Raw genomic sequence first — 23,162 nt, 5'->3', positions numbered from 1 at the left:
ACCCATTTGTATTTGGCAGTGCTCTCCCAAGCCAACAGTCATCCTAGAAGAAATTTCCAATTTTTACCATACCTGGGTACTTGCCACGGGCACTATTACTCAATTTTTCTTTAAATCGATGGAATTAAAAAAAATTTTTTTTAATGTTTATTCATTTTTTGATAGAGACAGAACATGAGTGGGGGAGGGGCAGAGAGAGAGGGAGACACAGAATCCGAAGCAGGTTCCAGGCTCTGAGCTGACAGCACAGAGCCCGACGCGGGGCTCAAACTCATGGACTGTGAGATCAGGCGGCTGTGGCCACTAGCCGTTGGCACAGGTCTCAGTGCTGGTGGTCATTGTCCACGTCCGAGCTTCTACCTGGGGCCTCCCTGATGAAGGCCCCTTCAGCCTCTGCTCGAATATGATTGAGTGGTACCTCCGAGGCAGCCTGTGTTGGTTGTTAGAAGAGCCTCGTGTTTACCTGGAACTACCTCTCTGACCCCCAGAGTGGCACCAGCTCAGTCTTTGTCCTTTTCCACAAACTCTTCATGATTTCTCCAGTTATTTGAATGCCTGTTCAGATGTTTCCAAGGACAGTCCCTTCGGGCTTATTAGCCTGTGCTTTGTGGAATGCATTGTATGGCCTGCCCTGGGGAAGGGTGGCAGATGGGTTGTTAGCACACACATGGGGTCCCCTGCTGGGAGTGCCCCTACCTCCTAACCTGGCCGGCCCCTCTTGCCCTTCAGGTTGAAGCTCAAAACCTCACGTCTTCCAGGAAGCCTTCCCCGACCACTACCCCTCACAGCCTTCTGCACCTTGTCACAGGTCTTGGCTATGTATTTATGAAATTGTCTGATGAACGTCTGTCTTCTGTATTCAACCAGGAGCTTCATGAAGGCAGGGACTGTGTGTCTCTTTGATCCCCTGTATCCCCACTGCCTGCCCCCCACAGGGGCTTAATACAAAAGTGCTGGGTCCCTGGAGGCCAGAGTGCCATCATAGAGACTAGACTATCTCCAACAGGGCTAGATCAGGAATTTCCCCAACAAAACATTTCCTAGTATGTTTTTCCTTTTAAACATATGCAGATAACTTATGTGCAGGCACTGTCCTCGATGCTTAATTGATATGGTTTCATTTAAATGCCACACCGCTTAGACCCCTTTGACAGATTGAAGCGGAGCCTTGCCCAAGACCACAGAACTAGCAGATAACAGAGCTGGAGTTTGAGCCTGGTTGCTCTGGCCCCATCTGAAACCTGAGCTCAGTCTGTCCATTCTGCTGGTCACACAAGGCCTGCCTCTGCTTCCACTGCCCCATAGCCCCCACTCTGAGATGGGAGACATGTTCCTCGCGGACTCCTGTCCTTACAGGCAGAGTCCAAATTCATTCCCCCAGTGTGAATGCCTCACAGTCATCGTTTGGATTGTCCTTGATTTTGGCTGGTGTATCTATTCACTGATTAGCCACCCACACCTGGCATCTGAATTCCAGAGGGGAGACTTGTGGAGTGACTGTCAGTTTCGAAGCTTCCACCCTGTCGGCATCAGGACACCCGTCTTGTCATGTGGAGTCCGGTTTCTCAGACCCATCTGGCCTCCAACCACGTAAAATCCCAACTGGACTTGAGAACAGATCTGGAGAATGTTTGATGTCTAAGACGTCCGATTTTTCTTCCACTAGCAGAATCTTGTCCTGAGAATATTTTGAAGCTTTTAATCAGAGTTTTGTGGTAGTTAAGTGAGGGAAGCTGTTCTTTTTTTTCTTTAAAAGTACATATGTGGGGCGCCTGGGTGGCTTGGTCGGTTAAGCGTCCGACTTCGGCTCAGGTCATGATCTCACGGTCCATGAGTTCGAGCCCCGTGTCGGGCTCTGTGCTGACAGCCCAGAGCCTGGAGCCTGTTTCAGATTCTGTGTCTCCTTCTCTCTCTGCCCCTCCCCTGTTCATGCTCTGTCTCTCTCTGTCTCAAAAATAAACGTTAAAAAAAAAAGTACATATGTAAGAAAGTATGAATCAACGTAAACAATAATGTTAGTAATACGTGTGGATATCGCAAAAGGAGACCCACTAATGACTAAAGTTCAGGCAGCACTGAAGTAGACTCTACTTTGGTGACCAGTGAGGAGACCTATTGGCTGTACCTCCTAAGTGTCTCCTGACGTCGGCAGCCATGCCTTAAATTAGGACACTGATCCACTCAAGTTTTTGGATATCAGCTAAGTGCCAGCATCAGCCCATAGCCCTGCCTGCAGGAGCTCACACGTTCCTAGAAACGAACGATGAGTGAACCAGTACAATGCAGTAGGGGACGTGCCAGGCGGTAACCAGAGGGTTTTGGGGGGGCCTCAGATCCCAGCTGGGTTCAAAGGTGGTGGTCTTGAAAGCCTGTTAGGAGTTGGCTGGTAGAAGAAGGGATCAACATATGCCATGGATCACTCTTTCTCTGTCCCTTTGTGCAGATCCATATTTCCACTTAGTACCATTTTCCTTTTGCCTAAGAGACTTCCTATTACATTTCTTTTGTGTGGATATGTTGGTGATGATGCCTTTAAGCTTAAGATATCTGAAAATGCCTTTATTTTGCCTTTGTTTTTGAAGGATACTTTTTCTGGGTATAGAATTCTAGGTTGGCATTTCCCTCTCTCAGTACTTTAAAGATGGCGCCCCACCATCTTCTCACCTGCATTGTTTCCAGTGGAAAATCTCATGTCTTATCTTTGTTTCTTACTGTGTAACAGTACTTTTTTCTTGCTTCAGCAGCTTTTAAGATTTTTGCTTTGTCCCTGACTTTGAGTAGTTTGATTATGTTGTGCCTTAATGTAATTTTCCTCATGTTTCTTGTGTTTGGTGTTGATTGGGGTCTTGGATCTGTGGATTTATCAGTTTTATTGTGTTTAGAAAATTTTTAGCCACTAGGAAGTCACATTTTATTTCTGTCACCTCCTCTCATCTTCCAGTTACACCTGTATCAGGCCCTTTGAAGTCATGTCCTAGCTTGATGATGTTCTGTTCATTTTTGTTAAGTTACTTTTTTCTCTTGGTTTCATTTTGGACGGTTTCTATTGCTATATCTTCAAGTTCGTTAATCTTTTCTTCTGTGTTGTGTAATCCGTAATTTCATTCGGCAGATTTTCCATTCCAGACATAATGTATTTCAGGTGCTACCAGTATAAATAAAATGTAAGCATTATTTAGTACCGCACACTTGCGATTAGTTGTAAATGTCAGTAAATTGCGCTGTTATTAGTAATTAATTATTATTAATTATTATTAGTAATTAATTATTGTAAATGTCAGTAAATTGCGCTGTTATTAGTAATTAATTATTATTAATTATTATTAGTAATTAATTATTAATAATTATTAATTATTAGTTCCCTGTCGGAAAAACAATCTGATGTAGTTTCCATCTCTAGAGGTTCCATTTGGATCTTTTATCTTCCATGTCCCTACTTGACATTTGGAACATACGTAAGATAGTTGCAGTAACTAATTTAATGTCTTTGTCTGCTAATTCCCACATCTGTGTGAGTTCTGGGTCAGTTTAGACGGATTGAGTTTTCTGTTCATTATGTGTGATGTTTGCCTTCGTTGCATGTCTGATCGCTTTTTTAAATTAGTTGCCAGACGTTGCAAATTCTACTTTTCGGCAGGGGAGGGTTCTGGATATTTTCGTATGCACTTTGTTCTGGGATGCACTTAAATGACTTGGAAACAGTTTGATCCTTCCAGGTCTTGCTTTAGAGACTTGGGAGGCAGTGCCAGAGCAGGGTTTGGTCTAAGGCTAATTACTCCCCACTACGAAGGCAAGATGCTCCTGAGAACACTACCCAGTGCCCTGTGAATGATGAGATTTTCCAGTCTGGCTGGTGGGAACAGGCACTATTCCCAACCCTGTGTGAGGTCCGGGCACTGTTTTCTTTCATTTTGCAGTGTGATTCTTTCCCTGGCCTCGGGTGGTTTCCTCACTCACGTGTGCTGATCAGCAGTCTGCAGAATGCTGCCTCATTCAGAGGGACCCTCTGTGGATCTGTGCCCTTCTACTCTGGGTAGTCCCCTCCTCTCTGATACTGCATCCTGGGAACTTCAGCTGCCTTGGTCTCCCAGCCCTTAGCTCTTTCCCTCCATTCGGGGAGTCTGCCAGGCTCCGTGTGGTTCTCCCTCCCTGCACCCACAGTCTGGAAACTGAATATACTCGTGGGGCTCACCTCCTATGTTTCCTGTGTCCCAGAAATCATTGCCCTTCATTGCTTGATGTCCAGTGACTTGAAAACTGTTGTTTCACATAATTTGTCTGGTTTTCATGTTGTGTCAGGTGGGAGAGTATATCCCAGAGGCTGCTTTTTGAAATGATCACCGGGCTGCAAGCGTTTCCTTTGTGTGTGTGTGTGTGTGTGTGTGTGTGTGTGTGTATTTTTGTTTGCATATTATTTTGGTTTTATAGGTAGTACCCTCATTATTGAAAGCAAAAAGCCCTAAACTGTGAGCTACAAAGATTTGCCAGAAATTTAGTTAATTTTCACAGGGCTAGTGGTTGGCACCTGGTTACGGAGTTTTTAGCTGCAGGTGAAGTTCAGCCCGTGTTCAAGTAGAGGCGAATCTGTGTCAGCCTCCCCACGTGGCCTTGTGACACCGTTATCACTTTGACCCCTGAGGACTGATTTCAGTTTGCCCACGTATGCGCTGTTCAGAGCCACTCGGCTCTTGGGGGGGGAGAGTGGGCAGTAGGAGATATATTCAAGGTGGGTTGACTTTTAATCGATACGATGACAATATTGCCTTGCCTAATTTGTATGGTAGTAGTTTTAAACATCAAATCAAGCAGTTGATTATGTCAAAACAGCTGAAGGAGCACAGGAATAAACTCCCCTGACGTCACTTCTGAGCTCATTTCCCTGCCTGGCAGGCCATCATGATTGGAGACGATATCGTGGGTGACGTCGGTGGTGCCCAGCGGTGCGGGATGAGAGCCCTGCAGGTGCGGACGGGCAAGTTCAGGTGAGTGTCCCTGCACATGGTCAAGTTCATCTGCCTGCCTGCCTCCATGGATTCCTGGGGTGTCCCAGTTTTTGTTTCGTTTTCTTTCCAAAAAGAACAGGATGTGGTTATCTGCTGACCTTTATACAACTGCCCTCTAAGGAGGGGCCTAGCTGACCTTTTCCTAGGTCAGGTAAAGTATCAAAAGATACGGGGGCCAAGTTTCACAGCTGGGATTTGAATAGGGTTTAGTGTGGAGACAAGAGAACAAAGGCTCCAGCTGCCCCAGGCCACAGAGGGGCAGGCCCAATTTGGGCAAAGTAGTCAGTGGGGGGATGGGGGGGGGGCGGTTTACAGATTGTGGGCCCTCGGCCCTCCCTGATCACCCTCCCTCTCCTCTTGCTCTGTCTTCTCAGTTCGTGGGAGACAGAGAAGCTAGAGATGGCAGGGCCATCCCTTGGTCAGGGACACCTTGGAACCGAACCGCTGTGTCCAGAGAAGCCGTGTTTCTTTCCTGGGTCAGAAGTCAGCCTAGTCTTGGTCAGGTTGCCGATGGGCACCTCTCAGGGGTCAGGTGCTTGTGGGCACGTGGAGGTGCCCTGCGGTGTCCGGGTTTGGCTTGTGGGGCTGTTGAGGGTGTCTTAGACATGAGAGCATTGTCTTGACTTGTTCCAGATGGTTTTGATGGTGGCCATGAAGAGAAAGTACAGTTTTGTGGATGCTGTAGAGACTTGGTTAAAACACGGTTACCCAGGGGTACTTGGATTGGGGTGGGGGGTTGCATCTGTCCCGAGCGATCTGTTTTCACAGGGTCCAGGAAATGGATTAGAAGGACCTGTTCACTGTGAGGCCCCTCTCCCGTGTGCGAGAGCCAAGAGACCTGTGGGTTTGGGGCCCAAGGGAAGTGAGGAACGCTTGCCCCGCCAGCCACCTCCTGGACCCTCCCTGGGCACTAGAGACTCTCTTAAAGCCCCTTGGCACACCTGAGATCTAGGCCCTCTTTCTTCCCCAGGCCCTCAAAGGAAGGCACCCCAAAATTTTGTATCTTTTTATTTGTTTGTTGTAAGGATGTAAATCAGCTTTTGTCAGCACACAGGGCAGAGTGAGAAGACCACTGTCACAGGTAAGGCAGCAAATGAGCCATCTGAGAAGGAGGCCACAGGGCAGAACAGGAGGCTGGGCTCTGTGTGCGGGAGGGCAGGTGGGAGGCCTCTCGGCCCTGGCCGCTCTCCAGAGCCACGCTGTTGAGGACGGTGGTCACGTGTTGCCGGTGGCTGCCGAGTACTTGAACTGTGGCTGGTCGAAATCGAGATGTGCTGGACGCACAAGACAGATTTCCAAGACTGAATGGTAGAGAAAGAATGTGAAAAAGCTCGTGAGTAATTTTTTGTACCGATTACACGCTCCAGTGCTAACATTTTATGTTAATTTCACCTGCCTGTTTTAATTTTTGCCAGTGTAGCTGCTAGAAAGTTCTTGCTTGCCTCCCCGGCTCACATCAGGGCTCAGCGCATTTCTGTTGGGCACGGGGGTCCCTGCACCTCCCCCTGTTCCCTGCAGATGGCACTCGTGACACACAGACCCCAGCGAAGAGCCAGAGAAAACCTTGTGCTCTGCGGCCCCCGTGGGGCTGGAAAGCCAGAGGCCTCCATGGCACCCTGCCTGGGGACTGCTTCGCGGTGTTCTCTGTGGTTCTCCCATGTGGTCGGCTTCCCCCAAGAATGCAGTTGGGTTTTCCTGGGCTGACCTTCATCTAACTGGTGTTACTGCCTGTTTCACCTGGCCATAGCTGGTTCATCCTCCCTGGTATGAACACACCTCTCTCTTCCCCTCCCCCGGAGGGCACACTTGGGTGGGTCCTGGTTTAAGCTTTCTTTGAAGTACTTCCAGGAACGTCTGATCCGTGTTTCGTGGGCACGTGGGCACGAGTCCTTGTAGTGTCGATCCGCTAAAGCTGGAATTGCCGCGTCGTGGGGAATACGCAGGGTCAGCTTTACCAGACAATGCCAGACTTCCAAATCGGTTGTGCGGGTTTATGCTCCCCCCGCAGTGGGCAGGGCCCCACTTGCCTCCAGCCTCTTCACCACTTGGCTGTCTTGCATCGGGAGGGCCCGTGTTCTCCCCAGTTTATGCGCCTAGAGCCCTCAGGGGCAGCGTCGACGCCCGGTACTCTGTCCACCCAGAGACTGGGGAGGGACCCAGAGCGGCCTCGGGAGAGAAGGCACAGGAGACGCAGAGGTGGGCACGTGTGGTGGCATCGGTGGCTGCGAGGGTGGGACAGGCAGGGGCAGACACGCCCATCTGGGCCCTGCCCTCTGGCTTTGCCTGGGTTTGGCTCCCTCCACACCTGCTTGGTGTACCTGCTCTTTGATTGGCTGGTGGTCGGGGGACAGCACTGGAAATAGTAACCCTTTCTGGTACCTGACCGTCATTATCCTTCTTGGTCCCTGACCAAGCCTGCTTCGTGTCCAGGGCAAGAGGGAAAGGTTTTCAAACCGTGGACAGCTTGGCTAGGCCCTGCGGGCACTGGAAGGGGGTCCCAGGTGAGGCCGGGAGATGGCCACAGAGTGAGGCCCTGAGGCCTGGGGGCGGCCCAGAAGTTAGCCTCCCAGCAGCCCCTGGAGCTAGCTTCCTAGGAACCTGTGGTGCCTGGGACAGCCCCGAGAGGCTTGTCCTATCTCCCTAATGACAGGCACAGAGATTTAGTGGCCTGCTTCCCATTTGTAGAAGTGGAAACTGAGGCCCAGACAGGGCAGGGGTGTCGGTATACATATTTTGACCTGTGGAAGAATGGCCACCCAAGGATGGGAGCCCAGCCTCCCCGGCACAGAGAGGGTGCCCGGGCCATTTTCTCTGGCCTTTTGGACTGTAGACCCCAGAATGGGGTGGGGGGCTAGGGTGTGTCCCTGGCAGAGGGGCCTGAGCCAGCCCTGACTGGAGGAGGGGCATCGGAAGGCCTGGAGGCTCCCCTAGCTGCAGGGCCAAGCCAGCCCCATGGTGTCGTGTGAGGCCAGTGCCCCGGGTCACCCAAGAAGGTCAGTGTCAGCCTTGAAGACACATTAGTCCCTGAGAAGAACCCCGGGAGAAGTGCAGCCTGGCCTTCTCTGCGTTCTCCTCCGGTTTTCTCCTCTGCTCTTTCCTCCTGTTCTCACCCCCTGCCCATCGCGTCTGCCCTGGGCCTCACCGCCTCCTTCCCGGTCTGCTAGGGCCCGGTTTCACTTTCCCTTCCTCGCACTGCTTCCTGCTGCGGCCGCTAGAGGGCGCCGTGCTGCCGGTACCGGGAGGGGCTGTGTGCACACCCACTCACACGTGACGCGCCGTGTCCCCTACACTCACATCTGCAACACACTCACGGCTGGGTCCCGCACCCTCACATGTACATACCCAGGTCCCACACACACAAATACGCACCCAGCCCTCCCCCCCCCCCCCCCCGCCCCACTCAACACCCAGGCCCCCTCGAGCAGCACACATGGATGGGCGTGCTGGCACACCCACATGCACTCGCACCCAACCCACATGCCGGCCACACCTGCCTGCATGCCCCGTTTTCCTCTTGCAGCAGCCGGTGTCTGTGCTGCGACTGGGGCAGCAGGCCTGGGGGTCCTCGAGCTGCTCCAGCCCCTTCTGCCCCATCCCACCCCTAAGCCTTCGTTCGTGCTGTGCCCCACCACCTGTCCTACCATCCTTCCTCAGTTGCCTGAATCCTGCCTTCAAGGCTTTTCCTAGTGAAGGAACTCCCAGGTCCTCCCACACGGAAGGGCCCTTAGGGGACCCCTGGCTTCATATGAGGATGAGCTGAGAGTCACAGAGGGACTGTCTCCAGGGCAAGGGTCACCCCATGGCAAGCTGGAACCCTGGCTGGACCTCACCCCAGGGCCCTGTCTGTTGTGCCCCAGACACACCTCACCTCCAGGAGAATCATCTGCCACTGCCGGGGCTTCCCACGGCCTCCTTGTTTCCAAACCTTTTCTGAGATTTCCAGAATAGAAACAATTCCACCTACTGGTCTCCCAGGGCTGGACCTGGGAGGTTTCACCAGTAGATCCGTGATGTTCTTTGTAGAGAGGAGCGTCTGGTCTGGGGGCAGGCAGCTGTGTGGTCCTGTTTCTAGACTGCTTTGCTGGCCCTTGCCTCAGCTCTCAGGACGTTGACACCTTTGAGGATCACGGGGCGTCCACTTCATCTGATGTTTCCCCGCGATACGACCTGCGTTGTGCTCTTTGGGCCAGAATATCACAGAAGTGGTGCTGTGTGCTTCTGGGCGCATCCTGTCGGGAGGCCTCCACCAGTATCGGTGGTGTTGATGTTGACCGATTAAGATGGGGACCGCTGTAAATTTATGCAAAGGTATGGGCTTTTCTCCCCCTTTGTGAGGTATGACGATTTGCGGGGTGATACTTGGAGGATGTACAATCCCAGTCCTCACCCTGCTCCTATCCGTTGTCTCTAAGGTCTATTACTGCTCCTTGAATTAACTATTTCTGTGACGGTTGCTAAGCAATTGCATTTTTCGTTCTTACGCTTGATGTCGGCATTCTACCGTAAAGAAGAATGTTTTCTCCTCCCCGTTTATTTATACCCGTGCGGACTTGCGGAATTCTGTTCAGTTCAGTGGGTTATCATCTGTTCCTACTGTCATTTATTCTGATGTTCACGTGGTCCCCGACATGGCTAGCGGCAGCTGAGTCCTTTGGACACATCCCACCATTCTCTGAGCCCTTCCTTACTTTTCTGGCACAAAAAGATGTTTCAGGTTCATAATATTCTGTCTTTGCGTCAGCCCTGGAGCCGGCCATTTCTCAAGGAGCCCTAGTTCCTTTTAGTGGAGAGTGATATTTAGAATGGAACCCTAGGGCACGAGGTGTTCTTCCCATGCCTGGGGGGCGGGGGCGGGTCGCTGTTCTGAGACCCTCTGAGCGGACAGAAGTAGGACACAGGCACTTGCAACTCACACGTCCACCCATCAGCACCTGTGTATCTGTACTACCAAAAACAGCACACTCACACAAGTACCTCTGATTCTAGTCCGACACCACAGGGTTCATCCCAGCCTTACGCTTTTGCACATTTGTGCCTTCCTTCTACAGGGAGAAGCCTGCTTTACGTTATTCTCTCTCCATTTACGTATTTGCTCAGTCCCCCTGCATGTAGGCAACCTGACCTTGCCCGGCTGCTGAGTACCTGCTCCTCCCCCGCCCGCTGCCCCAGGGCCCCTCCCCTGGGTCCCTGGTCCCCTTCCCATGCCCAGGCGCCATGGGCTACACTCCTACAAGGAAGGGGGGAAGACCCCAGACTTCCGCTGCCTCGTCCGCCTCCCTGCTGTCTCCCGCCCTGCTTTGCACGTGAAGGGATGAGTCTTTGCCAGTTTTGTTTTCCCCACGATGCCTTGCACGTGTTGGACGCTCTGCATTTGTGAAACTGAGCAGCAACTGTTTTCCATTGGCAGGGGCCTTGCGGCTTCCCAGCCATTTTCACGTTCGGGGCCCCCTTCCGAGCCTCAGGGTAGGCGGAGAAAGTCTGCCGTTTTCTGGGGAAGAAGCCGACTCATCTAAGGTCACCCCAGCCAGTAAGGCCATTCCAGGGCATTCGTCTGTCACAGTTGTCCCTATGCCCGGATGAAAGCCTAGCCCTGTCGTGTACGTGTTCGTGTGGGAGAAGGGACCATTTGTCCTTGGCTTCCGGGCACTCACCTGGGCTGCTGCTTGGAAGGGTGAGTGTGGACAGAGGGGAGCCCCAGGCTCATGTCCTGGCTCTGCCACTTACCAGCTGGAAGAAACGCCGAGCCTCAGTTTTCTCATCTGTAAAATGAGGGTTTAGGGGGAAGTACTCCCTTTGGTACAAAGGAGGAGCCCAATAAATACCCAACTGTGGGGGGGATAGGTCAGTGATATGACAGGTGTGCACAGCACAGCCGGGCCCGACCCTCCAGAACTCTGGGGCCTTCCTGAGGGCAGGCCCAGCCAGGCCCCCCACCTCTGGGTGGAATCACAGTCGCGGCACCGCTTTGAAAATTCGCCCCTAGAGACCACGTCCTCCGATTTCCAAGACATTCTCGCAGACCAGCTCTTGGCCTCCCCGTGTGTGGGGGGATGGCAGTGCTCATGGACGGCGGGGCGGGAAGAGTCCGGGTACAGCCATGCTTATTTCTCTTCCTGCTTGTAGCCTTGTGGCAGCCTGCCAGCATGGCCCGGCACACCACAAGCCTCCCTCGGGGGAGAGACGCTCGATTGGAAAAGCTGGCTTTTCTTTAAAAAGCCCGAGTGCAGTAGGCTCTACCCCGGCTTACTGGGGCACCTGCTCTCCGCCGCCCTCACCCCCGTGCTAGGAGACGTGGCCCACGTCGGCCGCCTGCTGCTGCCACCGGGAGCACATCTGAGAGGCACCTCAGCTTTGCAAGCACCTGCTGTGTGTTCAGCAGCGTCGAGGAGGAGGAGTTCCCAGCCCGGTGCTGGGCACAGAGTGTTTGTCCAGAGGGGCTGGGAGGAGGGGTGCTCAAAGAGGACTCTGTGAGATGCAGAACGCAGGGGGTGAGGGATGTAGGGTGAGGGTGGCCGCCCAGGGGATCACCCGGTCGGCAGGGACCGTGTTTGCCCTGCGTCATGTCCCGCCCCGAGCGGGCACAGGGCTGGCCGCACTGCAGGCTCTGAATGACGGAGTTTGAGGGTGGGGGCTGAGGACGCAAGGGGACCCGGGATGGGAGCCTGGAGATGGCGGGCTGGCCAGAGCAGAGCCCTTCTGCCGCTGCAAGAAACCCTTAAAGGCCCCAACGCGTGACTGAGAGGTGGGCGGGCTGCAGGAGAAAGGCCCCCGGTACGGCCGCCCGTGTTTCAGGAGCAGACGCCCCTCGCAGAGCCAGCTGGGTGGCCACTGCGGGGGACTTGTATCATTGTCCCCCCCGCCCCGGAGGCAGGTGGAAGCAGGTGCGGGATCTGCCTGGGTCTTTTGTAGCACAGCACCAGAGCCTTTTCTCCATTTTTTTTTTTTTTTGCATGTCCTGTATGTGGGGTTGTAAAGAGAGCTGATGGCAGGGAGGGGACAGCAGTGGCTCATCAGAAGCTGCAGCGGCGAGGGCAGGAGGCCTAGGTGGGCACCTTTCAGCCCGACCGGCCCTGGCCCAGGGGCAGGGGGGCCTGGGGGCCTAGGGAAGGGCCTGGGCTTCGCGGCCCGTGGGCAAGGGATGGAATGTCTGGCGACGTGACCCCGCGCGGGCTGCTCTCTGTGCTCCATCTGGGTTTTACGATGCTGTGAGGTGCAGGTGAGGCTGCCATGAGCCCGGTCCCCTCCCTCCCTGGTGCCTGAGTGGAGGTCTCTCCTGTCTTCTGGCTCTGGCTTACACAGGGCTGGGAAGAGCTCATTGATCAGGCTGCATAAAGTAGCAGTTAGACGGGGCGCCTGGGTTGGGTCAGTCAGTTAAGCGTCTGACTTCGGCTCAGGTCCCGAAATCACACTGTGTGAGTTCGAGCCCCGCGTCAGGCTCCGTGCTGATGGCTCAGAGCCTGGATGGAGCCTGCTCGGATTCCGTGTCTCCTTCTCTCTCTGCCCCTCTGCCTTTCATGTTCTCTCTCTCTCTGTCGAAAATAAATAAACGTTAAATAAATAAATAAAGCAGTAGTTAGGCCTTGAAAATAGTTCCCAATTAAGACTTTGCCAGAATCTGAGTATTTTCTCATGTGCCCTGGTCTTTGGAGCCTCGTGGTTAAGCACACAGGTTCCGGGACCTGCCGGGCTGTGAATCCCAGTTCAGCTGTTTCGCCAGGGGCTGGTTACCTAACCTCTCTGTGCTTTAGCTTCCTCACTGTGGGTGGTGAAGTAAGGTGTCTTCTTCCTAAGGTGATTGGGAAAACACAAACTGGCCGCAGCAGAAAAGGGACCCCCTGCACCAGAAATTGGTTCATTTACTCTCAAAGCAGCTGTGTGGGATGGTTAACTGTTCTTTTCTTTGCTTGTGTAATATAATTTATTGTCAAGTTAGCTAACATACCTTGTATACAGTATGCTCTTGGCTTCCAGAGTAGATTCCCACAATTCTTTGCTTCCATGCAACACCCAGTGCTCATCCCAAGTGCCCTCCTCGATGCCCACCCATTTTCCCCTCCCTTGCCCCGCACCCCTCCCATCAACCTTCAGTTTGTTCTCTGTATTTAAGAGTCTCTTATGGTTTGCCTCCCTCCCTCTCTGTTTGTAACTATCTTTTTCCCTTCCCCTCCCCGTAGTCTTCTGTTAAGTTTCTCAGATTCCACATGTGAGTGAAAGTATGATATCTGTCTTTCTCTGACTGTCTTATTTCACTTAGCATAACACCCCCCAGGGGATGGCTAACTATTCTTATTTCCGAGAGGTTGAGTAACTTGCCTGGGGTCACAGAGCTGGTGAGAGCTGGCCTTTGAACCCATAGTCCACCACGTGCAGGGTTCCCTGTGATTACTGTCTCTCCATTTGTTTCTGTATGGTTTTAAGTTAGTCCGGTGGATTTTTATTTTTATTTTTTTAATGTGTATTAATTCATTTTGAGAGAGAGAGAGAGAGCCAGCAGGGGAGGAGCAGAGAGGGAGGGAGAGGGAGAATCCCAGGCAGGCTCCATGCTTTGAGCACAGAGCCTGACTCGGGGCTCGATCTCACGAACCATGAGATCATGACTCGAGCCTAAATCAAGAGCTGGACGCTTAACTGGCTGAGCCACCCAGGTGCTCCAGTCCAGTCAAGTCGGCCACCAGGGACGTGTGCCGTGAGGTCCTGCTGGGTGCGGGCTGGTGCCAGGAGGAACCACTCACAGCTGCCAAGGGAGCTCCGAGCCACAGGGCAGAGAATGTGGCTCAGGGTCCTCAGGTCGGGGCTCCAAGCCCCAGTTCTGCTCTGGCCCCTCAGGAGAATTAGGGGGATCCCTGTGGGGCTTCCAGGCCCTACCCCTGGTTCAGCCGGACCAGCTGTCTTGTCTGTATCGGGGTTCCTTGTGAATTCCACTGGGCAGAGGCAATGGGTTCTGCTTCTTCCGAGCATTCGAAAGCTTCAAGGAGCACTGTCTTCAGATCCCGTCCACACCCCACCCTCCCTTTTACAGGTGCAGAGACCGAGACAGGCTAGGAATCGAGCCGGGGGCTGAAGGGGCCCACCCCACCCCTGTGTGCAGCCCCACCTCCCAGCCGAACGGACCTGACCTTCCTGGGACTCCCTCCCCAGCGTCCCCCTGGAGGCCTCACGGGTCTTGTGGAGACTGTATCTAGGGGCTGGCAGGATCCAGGTGGCGTGTGGAAGTCATCCCCCGTCCTGTTCTGGCCAGTCAGCCAGGAGGGGAAGAGGTTAACCTGTTTGGAACCTACCAGTAGAGGGGAAGCACCAGTGTCCCCATAGGAAATAGTTTCAAATTCCTGTCCTGCCTCCCTGCCGCCCCAGGACGGAAGCTCAGTAGCGCCTCCTAGTGTCCCAGCTCCTCTCTGCAGGCCTGAGAACACTCTAGCCCTGCTCCCCGACCCGTGTGTGGTGGGCAGAATATGTGGGCAGGCCGAGGGACCCCAGAGCTCCAGGGAGACCAGCTGTCCTGCAGTGTCCTGCAGCCAAAGTCCAAGTATCCCGGGTCGGGGGGGGGGGTTTCTGTAAGCCGAGGCCTGGGGGAGCTGAGGGCAGGCAGGGCTGGGGGAGGGGAGGGGAGCAGAGAGCTTCAGTGTCACTGTGGAAGGGACTCTCTGAAGGCAGGCAGGAAGCAGGACAGGCCCCCATTCGGCAGAAGACCATTGGGAATCTGATGTATTGAAAAACAGATCTTGTGTTGCCGCTCCGAGCTGGGAGAGTGGGGTCGGATTCGGCAAGGATCGGCTTGGACAGTGGCTCTTGACGGGTCAGGTTGGAAGCTGTCAGTAGTCCGTTAGCTCCTGGGGGATGGATGGACTGAGCTGTGAGGGGCTGGGCGCCTGGACTGTGCCTCCTGCCTCTGCTACGGACCGCCAGGTGATGGCTCAGGCCTCCTTATCGCTCAGGTAATGAAACTAATAGCCATCTTTATAAAGTTTATTTATTTATTTTGAGAGAGAGAGAGAGAGAGAGAGAGAGAGAGAGAGAGAGAGAGACCTAAGCAGGCTCCTCGATGTTAGCGCAGAGTCTGACGCAGGGCTCGAACTCACAAACTGTGAGATCATAACCTGAGCCAAAATCAAGAGTCGGATGCTTAACCAACTGAGCCACCCAGGCACCCCAGTAGCCATCTTTTTAGAATAATCCAGCACTTACCAAGTGTAAGCAGTGGGGCTTTTCCTCCTTTGTGCAACCAGCTTGCAGGGTAAACACAGTTTTCTGGGTTTTAAGTGAGAAACGTGAGCATCAGAAACAGTAATAGCCTGGGAGTCGAACCAGGTGTGTCTGACTCCAGAGCCTCTGCTTGGAATCCCAGGCGAGCTTGCCCAGACTCAGTTTCCCCACCTGCCGTCTCTGCCTCCTCCTTGCTGCTGGGAGAGGTGCTGGGAACACGGAGCTTGGGGATCTCCTGGGGGCCTAGGAACGTGTTGGGGGTGTTCGCGCTCTCTGTCCATGTGGCAGGGCTCCCCGTTGTTGCCGGAAGTGGGGACTCGGGCTGGAGGCATGAATCGGGGCTGCAGAGAGTGGGCGGCGGGCATGCCCGCCCAGAGCAGGCTGTGCAGAGGTGAGGTGGGGAGGCTAGGCCTCCCAGGGCACCTTCTGCCTGGCTGCCCCGCTCCAGACCGGAAGCAGCTGGCGTGAGCCCCACTCTTCCTTGCGCCCCAGCACGGCTGCCTCGAGGTGCTGTTTATAGGCTGCGCTCATTGTGGATAATGCCTGCGCCTTATCTCATCCATCACACTGCCCCCATTTCACAGATGGGTACTGAGGCCAGAGGGCCGGGTGGCCAGCGTGAGGGTTGGTCCTAAGAGCCGGGCTCCCCGTTTCCTGCTTTCTGTGCCTCCTGCCTCGGGGGTGGGACGGGGAGATCTCAGCCAGGGGTGAGTAATGTAGACTGCATCATAAACAGAAGCCTCTGGGCTTATTTTGCCCTGTTACAAGCGTGTGTGGGTTTCTACCCCTAAGCGTGAGCCGCCACAGAGCAGAGACATGGGGTGTGGGTTGGGCTCAGATTGGGGGTGTGGCCCAGGTGATGAAAACACCCTCTTAGGACCTGGCAGAGTCCTTGTCCTCTGCTGTGACTGAGCCCCCTTCTGGGCCATTCCAGTTCCCCCTTCCCAGGTGACCCCCCCCCCCAAGCCTCCCACCCCGGCGCTGAGGGCTGGGCCCACCCTGCGGGGTCTGCTGAGCACCCTGCCATTTGCTGTCGCTTTTCCCGCGGTCTGCAGGTCTCGCCTCGGTGGGTCTCACGGCCCTGCCACTGCCCTTCTGCTTCCCAGAGTGCCGTCTCCCGGTTGCCCTCTCTTCTCCCTGTGGGATGCTTGATGTGAGGAAAAGAGAGGCCTGATGCTGCGAGGCCCTGGTCTGCACACGCCCGGCAGCTTCAGGAGAGCAGACTGCCGCTCCGAACCCCCATCAGCCCCCCTGGCCGAGGGGAACACGGTGGACAGGCCTCCCTCCCCTGAGACAGAGGGCCACGCACGTCTGCTCCGGACCGCGTGGTTGCCCACGAAGGGCTGGCAGTGCAGATCTGGAAGACACCAGTGACGGTGAAGGTATGGGGACGGATACTCCATGGAGACTCACACATCTAGGAGAACCCTCGGGAATTCTCCGGGTCCTTTCCGCCCACCCCATCTCACAGAAAAGTAAGCCTCCGAGTGGCTTCTGACTTGCCCGGCTCCTTCAGCTGTTGGAAAGCTGACTGCTTCCTAGAGCCTGGGTGTGCTCACCAGTGCGTGCCCTGATTGCCTCTCAATTCCTGCAACAGAGGCGTGGCGGAGGAAGGAAGCACTTCCTGAGAAGTTTGTGCTACCTCCCATGACATTTCAAGGCACTTTATTTCTCAAAATATGGTCGGGATGGAGTTATTTTTAGCTCGGCCTCATGGGATCGGAGAATACTGTTGCTGCCGCTTGGGCAGACAGACTTCTAGTGTAGACCGGTTCTGCGTGACCTCTTTCTGGGAGAGCCACGTGCTCTGAGGAATTGTGGGGTGCCCGTGAGGCAAAGCAGAGCGCCCCCAACTGTTCCCTGTGGCTCAGCGACCATCTTGAAACCAGAATGCCCCCCCATCCCCAGGGTGCGGGTTGGGGACGCTGGAGCAAAGCATCTCCAGTCAAAGCCACTTGTCCGTCTTTCCATCCTGCTCCGGTCACTTCAGGCCTCAATTTCCATATCTTTAAAATGGGAATACTAAGAGGATCGATGCTCAGGTTGGGGAGAACAGAACAGCGTATTCTGCGGAAAGCATTCAGCACGCTTGCTGGCATGGAGTGAGTGCCCAGCGAGTACTGGTAGTGTTATTTTTATTGGAGGAAACTCGGGCCCCAGGATAACTGTGGAGGGAGGGACTTGACTTCCAGGCACTCGGGCCTGACCGACTCTGTGGCACTGCTGTACTGGTGTGGATGTGTGAGCCCTTTTCCGGGGAGATGCTCTGGGTACACCTGTGCTGTCCGGCCTCCCGAGGCTGGGGTGTCTCCCACCCAAGCAGGGGCCTGCAGCCTGAGCACATGGCCCTACCCTGTCCCTCCTGGTCCCCGTGGCCCCGGGTCCCCACCGTGTGCTGGCGTTTTTCTGGTCTCTCCCGGGGCTGGGCTGGGCTGGGAGCAGGGGAACCGCACAAGAAGAGACCTTCCGCTACGGTCTAGAGCCCCGCTCTCATTCATCTCTGGATCTGCTCTCAGAATATTCTGGGGGAAGTTGCTGACACAGGACACAGTGCCTCAGAGGGCTGGCCCCTTCCACCTGGCACCCCCCCCCACTGTTGATGTGACCCCGCCTCGTGTTCTTGGCCCCCCTTGCAGCCTGCTCTGTTTACTCTGTTCTGCTCTCAACAGTTTGAGTGGGGATTTTGCAGAGGACCCTGGGCTGGTGGGGGCCGACGTCTCGCACCCAGCTGCCCACTCTGGCTGCCTGGAAAACCGCCACGGTTCCTGGTGCTCCCGTGCAGCTCGGCGCCTGGGGCCTGCAGGGGCCTCGGCTGTGGGGAGCACACGCATCGTCTCCGGCAGGCCCTGATGCGACCCCCAGCCCCAAGGGGCTGCAGAGTGCTTGGCAGTTTATCGAAGACACTTGTCCTCTCTCCCGTCCCCTTGAGCCCAGTCCTAGGTTCTGGCCACAGGACTGGGCTCTTTTCTCTCCCAAGAGTTGGAGCCAGAGTGTCCTGGTGGCAGAGCAGGCTGCAGCCTGTGTCCACACTTGGTCCCCGTCCCGATGGATGGAAGGAGCGAGGGGGCTTTGAGGGGCTCTCCTGAGACACACCTGCGCCCACACTCCTGGAAGTGGAAGCCCGTGTGGGCTCGGAGGCTGAGTCACCAAAGGCCATCGTCATGCATTTGCCCTCCCAACCTCCTCTTGGTGCCTTATTAGACCCGACTGGACAACCGGAGGCAGTTGGGGCCCGGGTCTGCCGCTGGGGCCAGCCTGGAGGTACTGTGACTCTGAATGGGGCCATCGGTGGGGCTCTGACGCAGGGTGACTTCCACTTACTTGCTGACTTATGTGTTTACAGATAATGATCACAACAGCCTGAGGAGGCGAGTATTAATATATCCCCATTTACAGTTGGGGAAACCGAGGCACAGAAAAGTTGGGTTACCCACCGAGAGCACACAGCAGCTCGTGGGCACTGGCATTGTTTCCAGTCTGAGTGCTGGGGCTGTCCATGGCACGTGGTGTCGAGGGGCATCTAGGGGCTCCCCGGGGGGCTCCCACTCTCATGGAATCTCACAGATTGGAGCTGCCCTCCCACATCAGGCCCGCTCTGGCCTTGCCTGAACTTCTCTGGCCTCTGTATGCAGGGACTGGAGAGAGGGACTGAGACGCCCCACAGTGACCTGAGTTCATGAGCGGCCGGAGGGAGGTACCATCTGTCCTGGACGCCCTCTGCTGGCACAGGCCAGCCTGAGGCCGTGTCGCCCACACCTGGGGCTGCACACCCCATCTGGGAGCCATCGTGCCAGTGGGACGAAGCAGAGATGCCCCAGGGAGGCCGAGACTTAGGAGCCTGGGAACAGGGTGTCTTTCTGGGCTCAGGGCCTTTCCCTCAAGATGGAACATCTCGGGTTCCAGAGCTGCTCCCAGCACGAATTCAGTTGTTGGTATTGAGCGCGTGCTGGGGTGTATCTTGCGTTTCTCATCTGCCGTGTGGTGGGTTTAGCGGGGCCTATCTGGGCCGGAGCACCCGCAGCGGCACACGGAAAAGCTATTTTTACCTGGAAGAACTCCATTAATCCTCGGGGGGGGGGGGCGGGTAACGTTTTTGATAAGGCCTCCAATGTGGTTTTTTTTTTCTTTTTAAAAAAACTAATGGGATTTTTCTGATCGTGAAAGAAATCCATACCTTTTTAGGAAAATACAGAAAAGCACAAGGAGGAAAATCCACAATCCCACCTCCCACAGGGAATCACAGTTAGTGTTTTGTTTTGCCTGTTTCTTAAAAAAAAAAAAAAGTTGTACTAAATGAAATCGTGAAGCCCTGGCTTTGGATTTAAGACCGCACTCAGAGTCTCTCGCATCCGAGCGTGCTCCTGTCCCTGGGACGTGGTCGTGCTCTCACAGAACTGCAGCCTCCTGGCCTCCCAGCCAAGCTCCCCGGGACCCAGCCAAGTTCCCCCGGGGTGGATCCTGTTCCGGAAGCTGCCAGCCCAGCCAGAGCAGGACGGCAGGCTGGAGGCCCCCCCTGCCCTCTACCCCGGGCTGACCCGAGCGACGGAGAAGGTCAGAGTCAGGCATGTTCCTCTGGTCCCCTGGGTGCAGGGAAAGCCCTGTCATCCCATCCTGTCTCCCCTCTCTAGAACCCCTGGGTAGGAGGAATTGTGTCCCCCCCACCCCCATATGCCTGCCGGCCCGGAGCCCCTGGAGACCAGGAGCAGACTAGTTGCTGGCACGGAGGGAAGGACACATGACAGAGAGTGACAGGCGGGCTTCAGCGGCCACGGCCACAAACCTGTCCCATGAGTGTGTGCTGGCAGGTGGCCGTGGAGATCCTGGGGGAGGGTTTGTGAGTCCCTCTCCTCCCTGCCTCACCCCTGCCCAGGCTGGTGGGGCACAGCCAGCCCTGGATTTACCCCCCTCACGGGGTGGCCTTGTGCCCTCACCGGTGTGGGCAGCAGGGGCAAAGGGCAGGGAACTGGCACCCGTGAGTTGCAGCATTGGCCGCACTAATGGGGGTGGGGTGAGCAGCCTCCACGCACCCCTGGCTACTGTTAGCCTCTGTGCCAGGGTTCCGTTTACGGAGGTCAGGATTCTTTTTAGATTTTTAAAGCTTGTTATTGACATGTAACATACAGAATAGTGTACAGAACTTAGGTAAAAAGCTTAACAAATTTTTATTAAGCGAACACACCTGTGTAAGCAGAACGTGACCAGTCCCCCCAACCCCCCCCACCCTGCCCCCGAGTCTCTTCCAGTCACTTTGTTCCCTGAGATAATACCACCCTGATGACCTCTCAAAACAGAGATTAGATTGCCTGTTCTGGAACTTACTGTAAAGGGAATCATACCACATGTATTGTTCTTTCTCATGGTCAGACTTTTTTTTTTTTTTTTTTTTAATGTTTGTTTATTTATTTTGAGAGAGACAGAGAAAGTGCATATGCGCGAGCTAGGGAGAGGCAGAGAGAGAGAGAGGGAGGGAGACACAGCATCTGAGGCAGGATCCAGGGCCCCAGGCTCCAAGCTGTCAGTGTGAGATCATGACCTGAGCTGAAGTCAGACCCTTAACCGGCTGAGCCACCCAGGCGCCCCTCTCATGGTCAGACTTTTAAGGGGGGGTCTGCTGGGTGGGTGGCTGGAACCGTGAGGGGTCATCCTGGCACCCGTGGTGGGAAGCAATGCTTCTCCGAGCAGAGGTTGTTCAGTCACCCTGCAAACGCTCCCTGAGTGTTGCTCCTGCCGGAGGAACAGTACGACCTGGCTGTGCAGAAACCTTCGGTCCACGGGGCAGGGAGCCAGTGTAAAAACAGGCAGTTTCTCTCTCCGGGGCTGGATGGCATGGGGGCTGAGCCCACAGACGCAGAGTGAGCCCAGAGGGTGGATGGGGTCTCCCTGGAAAGGTGGAGCCTGAGCGCTGTTCTGAAGGGTGAAGGGGAGTTTGCCAGAGCGACAAGAGCTGGGGAAGGGCAAGTCAAGAAGAAGGGAGAAGAGTCTTTGTTTTCCCAGTGGGCCCAGCTCCTATAGAGGCAGCCACAGCCCCGGCCCTGGCCCTGTTGAGGCGGGAACCAGGGTGCCACCTACCAAGTCAGAGGCCGGAGTGGTGCTTTGCCCCCCCAGCCCTTGGAGGAGGCCCACCCAGCATCACACGTCCTGGCGTTGGGCCCGTGCCTCCCTCTCCGAGACTCTAAGCCCGCTGCGTAGACAAGACGTGCTGTGATTCCCAGAGGCACCAGAAGAACCTGCTGGTCAGAAACGTCTCCCTGTTTTCTTCCACCATGAGACTTAAGGGTTAAGGCAGATGCAGGACAGGGGGTGGTGCGGGACAGGGGGCCGCTGTGACTTGGCCGGGACCCGCCCCTTGCGGAGCCTCCAGAAGAGGTGGGAGTTGGATAGAGAGTCTCTTGAGGTCCCTTCCAGCTCTGCCCACCTCCCAGCTAGATGGGATGACTCACAGCGAGCGCTTGAGAATGGAGGTCAGTGCCCCACCATAAGGCCTTGGGTGCCCAAACGTGGGTGAGCACGCACGAAGGCAGGCCCGAGGGCCGAGCTGGAGACGGGGCACAGCCCTCACCCCCAGGGGCCAGGGCTGGGCTTCAGGGGGTTGTGTGCAGAGAAGGTGTGAGGGGGACATTGAGGGTAAGGGGATGTGTGAGGAGCTGTCCTCGGGTTCTCCGTGTGCCCTGGACGGGCCCTGACCTTGGCAGAGGCCGGGACACATCCAAGAAATGACCCTGAATCGAGTCAGATTCACACCCTGCAGGGGCCACTGATCTTTGTTTGCAAGGGGAGCCCCCTCCTCATTCCACCATCAGAGTCTGGGGAGCTGGGTGGGCCCAGCCACCTCCCAGAACCCCTTTGGGATGCTAACCACGGGCAGGCCGGTCTGCTCAAGCCGACACGGCTGCCTTGATTTCACGGGCCCTGATTTCACCTCTGGGCTGTCAGCCCCTGCCTGCAGGAGACCCAGCTTGTGTTTTTATATCTCACCACCTCGAGGTTGTGCGGGGTGAGGGGAAGGATGCGGTCAGGGCTGTGAGCACAAGCTTCAGCGCTGTGGCTGCCTGGGTCGGGCCTCAGTGTTGTCATCTCTGAAGTGGGGGGAGAAGGATGCCGTCCTCACAGGACCTCACAAGTAAACGCATCTGGTGCCCAGCAAGCCTTTGGTCAGGGTGTGGCCGTCTCGGCACAGACACCAGCACTTGGTGGCCGACTACATTTGACCCACCCATGGAGTTGGGTCCCCTGGGTTGCTGGCACCCATGGAGGTGCGATCCGTGTGCAGCATGTGCCACACATTGGGACCGGCTCCCCGGGGGACTGTGGCTCCCCGGCCTCATCCCGTCTTCCCCCGCCCCACGGATGTCGGTGCCTAGAGCCAAGTCAAAGACGGAGCTTCTCCAGAGGCGGCCCCTCCGTAGTCCCCCCGACACACAGGACAGGAAGAGGCCCACAGCCCCTGCCTGGCCCCCAGCCCTTTGGAGGAAGAGGGGCTTCTGTGCCCCAGGAAGTTCTGGGGGATGGGAGATGGCTCCCTTGGGGCAGGCGACCGAGCAGGCGTGTCTCCACATCCTCATCCGGACGAGGGGTATATGATCATGCGTGTCCCGTAGTTAGAATCGCGCCTGCCCCCCCCCCGTCCCCAGCCCTGAAGCTCCACAGGTGATCACTGCTGCCTCCAAACAAGCCGTTATGCCGGTTCACCTGTTCGGGGCCATCTCGCAGCCCCACATCCGCCCCCGGCTGTGCTCCTCCGGAGGCCTTGTACTGGTTTTCAAGAACGTGAGAACATCGGAAAGCACAGGAGACGTGTTAAAAACGTGTTCCTGAACATTAATACAAATCCCCAGGTGGAACTGGGGTCTTACCGTGAAGGCTGACGTCGTCATCTTGAGAAGTTCCGTCGGGGAGAAAATGCAGCCTCTTCTGCTGACGTCAGGGGCTCAGGAAGCCCAGCGATGGACAGTGGTCGTC

General features: G+C 55.5%; 1 protein-coding gene across 2 annotated transcripts in view; it reads left to right on the top strand.

The window, feature by feature from the left end:
- The window catches only part of LOC115526843 (phospholysine phosphohistidine inorganic pyrophosphate phosphatase), a 118,637-nt gene that overhangs the window by 40,606 nt on the left and 54,869 nt on the right, over positions 1–23,162 (top strand). The window contains exons 6-7 of one of the 2 annotated variants that reach the window (XM_030334170.2): positions 4,891–4,982; positions 16,259–20,639. In XM_030334170.2, the coding sequence (XP_030190030.1) occupies positions 4,891–4,982; positions 16,259–16,355 (189 nt within the window). In that variant the 3' untranslated portion in view covers positions 16,356–20,639. Of the gene's footprint in view, positions 1–4,890; positions 4,983–16,258; positions 20,640–23,162 lie in introns of those variants that run through there. The other variant, XM_030334169.1, reaches the window with a different exon arrangement.

This window comes from Lynx canadensis, chromosome D2 (assembly GCF_007474595.2).
Source record: "Lynx canadensis isolate LIC74 chromosome D2, mLynCan4.pri.v2, whole genome shotgun sequence".
Taxonomy (NCBI): domain Eukaryota; kingdom Metazoa; phylum Chordata; class Mammalia; order Carnivora; family Felidae; genus Lynx; species Lynx canadensis.
Note: the sequence above shows the minus strand (reverse complement) of the source record. Positions and strands in the feature narration are given on the sequence as shown.